General features: G+C 40.7%; 2 protein-coding genes across 2 annotated transcripts in view; both read left to right on the forward strand.

Moving 5' to 3' along the window:
• Positions 1–1,688: 1,688 nt before the first annotated feature.
• The window catches only part of LOC141763868 (alpha-1A adrenergic receptor-like), a 22,731-nt gene continuing 14,959 nt past the window's right edge, over positions 1,689–9,460 (forward strand). The window contains exons 1-3 of the mRNA XM_074628636.1: positions 1,689–2,219; positions 5,062–5,313; positions 5,410–5,782. Of these exons, the coding sequence (XP_074484737.1) occupies positions 1,896–2,219; positions 5,062–5,313; positions 5,410–5,782 (949 nt within the window). The 5' untranslated portion in view covers positions 1,689–1,895. The remainder of the gene's footprint in view (positions 2,220–5,061; positions 5,314–5,409; positions 5,783–9,460) is intronic.
• Positions 4,213–5,028, forward strand: LOC141763867 (uncharacterized; the record flags this gene model as incomplete). The annotated part of the gene is made up of 1 exon (XM_074628635.1): positions 4,213–5,028. A coding segment is annotated over one exon (603 nt), but the record flags the coding sequence as incomplete, so codon positions are not given.

The raw sequence follows: 9,460 nt of genomic DNA on the forward strand, positions 1-9,460 counted from the left end.
AACTCCCTTTAACCCGCTTCAACCCGCTTCAGTCCGCTTCAACCCGCTTCAGAACCCTTCAGACCCCTTCAGACCCGCTTCAGAACCCTTCAGAACCCTTCAGACCCCCTCAGACTCCCTCAACCAGCTTCAGACCGCTTCAACCCGCCTCAAACCCACTTCAACCCGCTTCAACCCGCTTCAACCTGCTTCAACCTGCTTCAGACCGCTTCAGACCCACTTCAACCCCCTTCAGACCCCCTCAACCTGCTTCAGACCCCTTCAACCCCCTTTAACCCGCTTCAACCCGCTTCAGACCGCTTCAACCCGCTTCAGACCCCCTCAACCTGCTTCAGACCCCTTCAACCCCCTTTAACCCGCTTCAACCCGCTTCAGACCGCTTCAACCCCCTTCAGACCCCCTCAACCTGCTTCAGACCCCTTCAACCCCCTTTAACCCGCTTCAACCCACTTCAGACCGCTTCAACCCGCTTCAGACCCACTTCAGTCCACTTCAACCCGCTTCAGAACCCTTCAACCCCCTTCAGACCCCTTCAACCCCCTTTAACCCCCTTCAACCCGCTTCAGAACCCCTCAACCCGCTTCAACCCGCTTCAGAACCCTTCAACCCGCTTCAGAACCCTTCAACCCGCTTCAACCGACTTCAGAACCCTTCAACCCCCTTCAACGCGCTTCAGACCACTTCAACCCGCTTCAGACCCCTTCAACCAGGTTCAGAGCCCTTCAACCGGCTTCAGAACCTTTCAACCCGCTTCAATCCGCTTCAGACCACTTCAACCCGCTTCAGACCCCTTCAACCGGCTTCAGAACCCTTCAACCCCCTTCAACGCGCTTCAGACCACTTCAACCCGCTTCAGACCCCTTCAACCGGCTTCAGAACCCTTCAACCCGCTTCAACCCGCTTCAGAAGCCTTCAACCCTCTTCAACCGGCTTCAGAACCTTTCAACCCGCTTCAGAACCCTACAACCCGCTTCAACCCGCTTCAGACCCCCTCAACCCGCTTCAGACCCCTTCAGACCCCCTCAACCTGCTTCAGACCCCTTCAGCCCATTTCAACCCGCTTCAGAACCCTTCAACCCCCTTCAACCCGCTTCAGAACCCTTCAACCCGCTTCAGACCCCTTCAACCCACTTAAACCCCGCTTCAACCCGCTTCAGACCCACTTCAGAACCCTTCAACCCCCTTCAATCGCTTCAGACCACTTCAACCCGCTTCAACCCGCTTCAGACCCACTTCAACCTGCTTCAGAACCCTTCAACCCGCTTCAGACCCACTTCAACCTGCTTCAGAACCCTTCAACCCGCTTCAGAACCCTTCAACCCCCTTCAATCGCTTCAGACCACTTCAACCCGCTTCAGACCCCTTTAACCTGCTTCAGAACCCTACAACCCGCTTCAACCGGCTTCAGAACCCTTCAACCCCCTTCAATCGCTTCAGACCACTTCAACCCGCTTCAACCCGCTTCAGACCCACTTCAACCTGCTTCAGAACCCTTCAACCCGCTTCAGACCCACTTCAACCTGCTTCAGAACCCTTCAACCCGCTTCAGAACCCTTCAACCCGCTTCAGACCCCTTCAACCCACTTAAACCCCGCTTCAACCCGCTTCAGACCCACTTCAGAACCCTTCAACCCCCTTCAATCGCTTCAGACCACTTCAACCCGCTTCAACCCGCTTCAGACCCACTTCAACCTGCTTCAGAACCCTTCAACCCGCTTCAGAACCCTTCAACCCCCTTCAATCGCTTCAGACCACTTCAACCCGCTTCAGACCCCTTTAACCGGCTTCAGAACCCTTCAACCCGCTTCAGAACCCTACAACCTGCTTCAACACGCTTCAGACCACTTCAGACCCCTTCAGACCCGCTTCAGACCCCCTCTAGACTCAGAGGCACCATGAGTGTGTGGTCTAACGGCTCCTCGGTGGATCTCCTCGCCGGGACTGAGTCGCCTCTGCCGGGCTCTAACTCGTCGTCTAACCGCTCCGCCGGCTCTCTGCTCCAGCATGACGCCGCCCCGCTGGACCTGCGCCGGGCGGTGCCGGTGGGCATAGTGCTGGCCTCCTTCATCCTGTTCGCCATCGTGGGGAACATCCTGGTCATCCTGGCGGTGGTTTGTAACCGACACCTGCGCAGCCCGACCAACTACTTCATCATCAACCTGGCTATAGCAGACCTGCTGCTGGGCACCACCGTGCTGCCGGTGTCCGCCACGCTGGAGGTCAGTACATCTAGTAATAATAATAATAATAATAATAATAATAATAATAATAATAATAATAATAATTATAATTATAATAATAATAATAATAATATTAATAATTATAATAAACATAATCATAATTATAATCATCATCATCATCATCATCATCATAATTATTGTTATAATAATAATATTAATAATGTGTTATGCTACATCTAGTAATAACAATTATAATAATAATAATAATAATTATGTATTATGTATTATTCTACATCCATCACTAATAATAATAATAATAATGTATTATTTTACATTTAGCACTTATAATAATAATAATAATAATATATTATTCTACATTTAGCACTTATAATAATAATAATAATAATGTATTATTCTACATCTAGCACTAATAATAATAATAATAATAATGTATTATTCTACATCTATTAATAATAGTAATAATAATAATGTATTATTCTACATCTAGCACTAATAATAATAATAATAATAATAATGTATTATTCTACATCTATTAATAATAGTAATAATAATAATGTATTATTCTACATCTAGCACTAATAATAATAATAATAATAATGTATTATTCTACATCTATTAATAATAGTAATAATAATAATGTATTATTCTACATCTAGCACTAATAATAATAATAATAATAATGTATTATTCTACATTTAGCACTAATAATAACAATAATAATAATAATGTATTATTCTACATCTATTAATAATAGTAATAATAATAATCATAATAGTTATAATAACTTATTATTCTACATGTTTACTTTATTTAAACTTATTCTCTTCTACTGGCTATTTCTTTAGTTTAACTATTTTATTGTTTAGTATATTTAGTTTTTTCTGTAATTAGTATTTTGTTCATGATTTGGGTAAAACTGTGGTTATATAGGCAGGAAGGACCAGCATGCACCTGGGTGGGCTGATGGCTTTAACCAGAACCAGAACCAGAACCAGAGAGGAGAGGAGAGACGTCCATAAACAATCAGAAACACTGACAAGAATAATAATAATAAAAATAATAATAATAATAATAATAATAATAATGATAATTTTATTTATATAGCACCTTTCAAAACAAGATAACAAAGTGCTTTCGACTTTTTTCTTGTTAAATTATGACTTTATTCTCATAATATTAAAACTCTTATTTTCTTGTTAAATTACGACTTTATTCTCGTAATATTACAACTTTTTTTCTCGTTAAGTTATGACTTTATTCTCGTAATATTACGACTTTTTTTTCTCGTTAAGTTATGACTTTATTCTCGTAATATTACTACTTTTTTTCTTGTTAAATTATGACTTTATTCTCGTAATATTACAACTTTTTATTCTCGTAAAGTTAAGACTTTATTCTTGTAATATTCAGATTTTTTTTCTCGTAATATTACGACTTTTTTTTCTTGTTAAATTATGTCTTTATTTTTGTAATATTACAACTTTTTTTTCTTGTTAAATGATGTCTTTATTTTTATAATATTACAACTATTTTTCATAAAGTTATGTCTTTATTTTTGTAATATTACAACTTTTTTTTCTTGTTAAATGATGTCTTTATTTTTATAATATTACAACTATTTTTCATAAAGTTATGACTTTATTCTCATAATATTACAACTTTTTTGTTCTGGTAATATTCTGACTTTATTCTGTAAATCTCAGATGTTGTTTTCCTCAATGTGGCCCTAATACTCCGTAGTACATTGTCTCTTTGGCCCTCACTACATTAGACTGATATACTATATACTTAGACTATAAACTGTTTCCTTCATAGACTGTATGAGTTAAATACTGGAGATGATACATAATACTTTTATACTTCGAAAATGAGTCATGGCAGAAAAATGTTGATAAGTATATGGAAAATATATAAATAAAATAGGCTGTTATCTGGGTTATAAAATCATTCTGGACTGGGTTATCTCCTCAAACGGGTTTAATTTAATTAGATTTTGGCCGTCTGACAACTTTCTCCATCTAAACAAAGACCTCCTCAAAGCTCTCCTCAAAGAGGTCCTCTAAGACCTCCTCTAAGACCTCCTCAAAGACCTCCTTTAAGACCTCCTATAAGAGGTCCTCTAAGACCTCCTCAAAGACCTCCTCTAAGACCTCCTCTAAGACCTCCTCAAAGAACTCCTCTAAGACCTCCTATAAGAGGTCCTCTAAGACCTCCTCAAAGACCTCCTCAAAGAACTCCTCTAAGACCTCCTTTAAGACCTCCTCTAAGACCTCCTCAAAGACCTTCTTTAAGACCTCCTCTAAGACCTCCTCAAAGAACTCCTCTAAGACCTCCTATAAGAGGTCCTCTAAGACTTCCTCAAAGACCTCCTCAAAGACCTCCTCAAAGACCTCCTCTAAGACCTCCTATAAGAGGTCCTCTAAGACCTCCTCTAAGACCTCCTCAAAGAACTCCTTTAAGACCTCCTCTAAGACCTCCTCAAAGACCTCCTCAAAGACCTCCTCAAAGAACTCCTCAAAGACCTCCTCAGTCAGTCTGGATACTAAAACCACATCTCAACATACCACTTTTATTATATAATGTTCTTAAATATGATTTACGTCTGTCGTCATGAACATTTAAACATGAACACGTCAGGCAGGAAGAGGTTCTGGACTCCTGGGTGTTTGAGGTACTTCCTGTCCCTGCAGGTTCTGGACTCCTGGGTGTTTGAGGTACTTCCTGTCCCTGCAGGTTCTGGACTACTGGGTGTTTGAGGTACTTCCTGTCCCTGCAGGTTCTGGACTACTGGTGTTTGAGGTACTTCCTGTCCCTGCAGGTTCTGGACTACTGGTGTTTGAGGTACTTCCTGTCCCTGCAGGTTCTGGACTACTGGGTGTTTGGTCGGATCTTCTGTGACGTCTGGGCGGCGGTGGACGTCCTGTGCTGCACGGCGTCTATCATGTCTCTGTGCGTCATCTCCATCGACCGCTACATCGGCGTCCGCTACCCGCTGCAGTACCCGACGATCGTCACCGAGAAGCGGGCGCTGCTCGCCATGCTGGGCATCTGGATCCTCGCCACCGTCATCTCCATCGGCCCGCTGCTGGGCTGGAAACAGCCGCCATCGGGGGTATGAGAACTACCCATCATGCATCACTGAGTTAACCTGAGGATCAGGTGTTTTATTAATGTTTCTAACCAGTGACCGTCTGCTGGCGTCCTGCAGGACGACACCGTGTGTGTCATCACCGAGGAACCGTTCTACGCCCTGTTCTCCTCGCTCGGGTCCTTCTACATCCCTCTGGCCGTCATCCTCGCCATGTACTTCCGTGTCTACGTCGTGGCCAAACGCACCACCAAGAACCTGGCGGCGGGTATGATGAAGGAGCGTATGGAAGACTCCAACGAGCTCACCCTGAGGATCCACCGCAGGAGCCAGCAGGCCCAGGAGATAGGCCCCGCCTCCTCGGCCGGACGCAGCTCGCTCACCGTCAAACTGCTCAAGTTCTCCCGAGAGAAGAAGGCCGCCAAGACGCTGGGCGTGGTGGTTGGCATGTTCATCCTCTGCTGGCTGCCCTTCTTCCTGGCTCTGCCCATTGGTACGTTCACTGATATTCATCTGATCAATACTAACCATCAATACTATTAGTATCATCGGTACTACTAGTATCATCGGTACTACTAGTATCATCGGTACTACTAGGATCATCGGTACTACCAGTATCATCGGTACTACCAGGATCATCGGTACTACCAGTATCATCGGTACTACCAGGATCATCGGTACTACCAGGATCATCGGTACTACTAGTATCATCGGTACTACTAGGATCATCGGTACTACTAGTATCATCGGTACTACTAGGATCATCGGTACTACCAGTATCATCGGTACTACTAGGATCATCGGTACTACTAGTATCATCAGTACTACTACAGTAGTATCGGTACGTTCACCGTTTCATACAAATATTTTAAATGTACGAAGGACAGAAACTGCCAAAATAAAATGAATCAATAAATCAATAAATAAATAAATGACTCGATAAATAAATAAACATGTCATTAAATGTAGCAAAATGATTACAGTTAATTAATTAAATGTGACATAAATTGATATTTCTATTTGAATTTGCTTTTGTATGGATTTATTTATTTGTGTTTACGCATTTATAATTTTTTTTTAAAAATGAATAAAAAATAAATGAAAAAATAAATACATAAATAAAAATAAATAAATTTGAAAATTAAAAAAATATATATTTATTTAAAAAATGACTACAAAATAAATGAAAAAATAAATTCATGAATAAAAATAAATGCATAAATAAATTAAAAATTATAAAAATAAATAAAAGTGGAAACTAAACAGAAGAGTAAATAAATAAGGGAATTAGTACAAAGATTAAAAAAAGCAAATTAAAACAATCAATTTATGTCATTTAATCAATGGCTAAATTATTTTTTTAATATTATTTTTGCTACTTTAATGGGATATTTATTTATTTATCGAGTCATTTATTAATTTATTTAAAAAATGAATAAAAAATAAATGCAAAAATAAATTCATAAATAAATAAATTTAGAAATTATAAAAATAAATGCATATATATATATATATATATTATTAATATTATTTTTTACTATTTTTAATGGGACATTTATTTATTTATCAAGTCATTTATATATTTATTTTAAAAAATGAATAAAAAATAAATGCAAAAAAAAATAAATTCATAAATAAATAAATTGAAAGATTATAACAATAAATGCATATATATGTATATATTTTTAATATTATTTTTGCTACTTTTAATGGGATATTTATTTATTTATCGAGTCATTCATTTATTTATTCATTTATTTTTTATTTTGGCAGGTTCCGTCCTCCATAAGCGTGAAGGTGTACGAGACATGCTACTAGTAGACATGATATAAACAGCTGGAGGTCTGATATGAATACAGGTCAGATATATATATACAGCAGTATATAATGTATGGGTACGTGAGAGTGTATATAAGTGTACAGCACAATACTATAGTAAATAATATAGTGATATATCCTGTTTATTCCCTATTTAACAGTCCCTTTAGTGTGACTGATGGTGAGACAGCCTTCAGACACGGCACATTATTTTACTTTTCTTCATATTTTAAATATTTGTCCTGAGCAGCGATGCCTCAGGTCCCACATCGTCGACCAATCAGCAGCCAGAGTTCCTGGGACTGAAGATCAGAGTTGATGGGAGGAGATCAGGACAGGAAGTGATGGATGAAGTCTCCCTGATCACAGCTGAGCCTCAGATCAGTTCAGTTAGTCTACGTCAACACTGAGCGGACTGATCTGAGATCTGCTCCTTTAAAGGGAAGACAACCAGAGACGGTTTCTCCTCTTCACACACTCTGACGGAGGTCCCTGAACGCAGCACATCATGATGATCTCTCACTGCTAACTGTTGACCCTGAGCACAACACAAACCAAAACCCCGTCCTCATACCTCAGAACAGAGGAGTTGCTGGTCTACCGCTGCATCCACCGGTTAGATCAGAGGTCAGCAACCTGCGTCTCTTCAGCTTCTCTCCAGAGGCTCTGTGGATTATAAAAATGGAAATGAATAACTGTTCTTTGTTTACATTTTCATTTTTATTGATCATTGCTGTAGGCCTATGGTACGACGGAGTATTAGGGCCACATTGAGGAAAAAAATACATCTGAGATTTAGAGAATAAAGTCATAACTTCGTTGTATGTCGTAATATTATAAAGTAGTAATTTTACGTATTATTTTCTTTTTTCTTGTTAAATTATTACTTTATTCTCGGAATATTACAAGCTTTTTCTCGTTAAATTATATTACGAGAATAAAGTTATGACTTTATTCTCGTAATATTATGACTTTTTTCTCGTTAAATTATGACTTTATTCTCTTAACATTGTGACTTTATTGTGTAAATCTCAGATGTTTTTTCCTCAATGTGGCCCTAATACTCCGTAGTCCATTGTCTCTTTGGCCCTCACTGCATTAGACGTATATACTATATACTGAGACTATAAACTGTGTTACCTTCATCACAATGATCACATGTTTTGCAGCTCCAGACAGATTTTTCTGGGGGGTTTTTTGCCTAAAATATTTCTTTAGATAATAAAGGTTGCTGACCCCTGACCCCTGACCCTTGACCCCTGACCCCTGGGACAGATAGTTTTCTGCTTCCTACCAGCAGATATCTGATATTCTGAGACGTCCTGTCTTCCTGTTATTTGTCCATCAGCAGCTCTCTGATCTTAATGCTGAGCTTTAGTTTCCCTCCATGTGTTTATCTCCACTCAGACTTCAGTGTAACGTCTCTCTGTAGTTTTATTGAGTGTCTCAGAGACACAGGGTTGGTCTTTATGCTGAGTCATGATCTGCACGGCGTCCTCAGTAAATCAGCGGCGAGGACTCACTGAACCTCCTGCTCTTGTTTAGGTTATCCTGAGCTGATGTGGAGCTGATGTGGAGCTGATGTTGAGTCCTGTAACATGAGGGCAGAGACTGATCCCGGATCAGTGGATGTATTTACATGAAGAACGTGGCAGAAACCCAAAACACTATTAAACTGAACCCAGAATAACTCCTTCCTCTCTCTGACGGGAGAATCACCATACTTGGAGATACGTGGTTTTTACAGGACAGCGGTGCATCATGGGGCAGGTGTCACATGACCTCAGGTCAGCTTCTTCATATATAGTCAGAGACGGCCGCCTGAGGCGCAGGATGGCCCTACAAGTCCATGTTCAGGGAAAAATAATCCCCACCAGTCTGATTTATCTGAAGAACAGCAAAAACCTGATCCCCCACAATCCTCCAGGATAATCCAGGATCCCCCACAATCCCCTGAAAACCTCCAACATGCCACAGATCACCTGCTTCATCTACGGGTCACCTCCTCTGTGATCCTGACAACACAGGAGAGGAGACAAGGAGAGAACAGAGGAGACAAGGAGGGGAGAGAGGAGACAAGGAGATGAGGAGAGGAGAGGAGACAAGGAGATGAAGAGAGGCGACAAGGAGATGAGGAGAGGAGACAAGGAGAGAAGAGAGGAGACAAGGAGATGAGGAGAGGAGAGGAGACAAGGAGATGAAGAGAGGCGACAAGGAGATGAGGAGAGGAGACAAGGAGAGAAGAGAGGAGACAAGGAGGGGAGAGAGGAGACAAGGAGATGAAGAGAGGAGACAAGGAGATGAGAGAAGAGAGGAGACAAAGAGATGAGAGATGATTCCTAAAATGCATCTT

The sequence above is a fragment of the Sebastes fasciatus genome, unplaced genomic scaffold, assembly GCF_043250625.1.
Source record: "Sebastes fasciatus isolate fSebFas1 unplaced genomic scaffold, fSebFas1.pri Scaffold_79, whole genome shotgun sequence".
NCBI lineage: Eukaryota > Metazoa > Chordata > Actinopteri > Perciformes > Sebastidae > Sebastes > Sebastes fasciatus.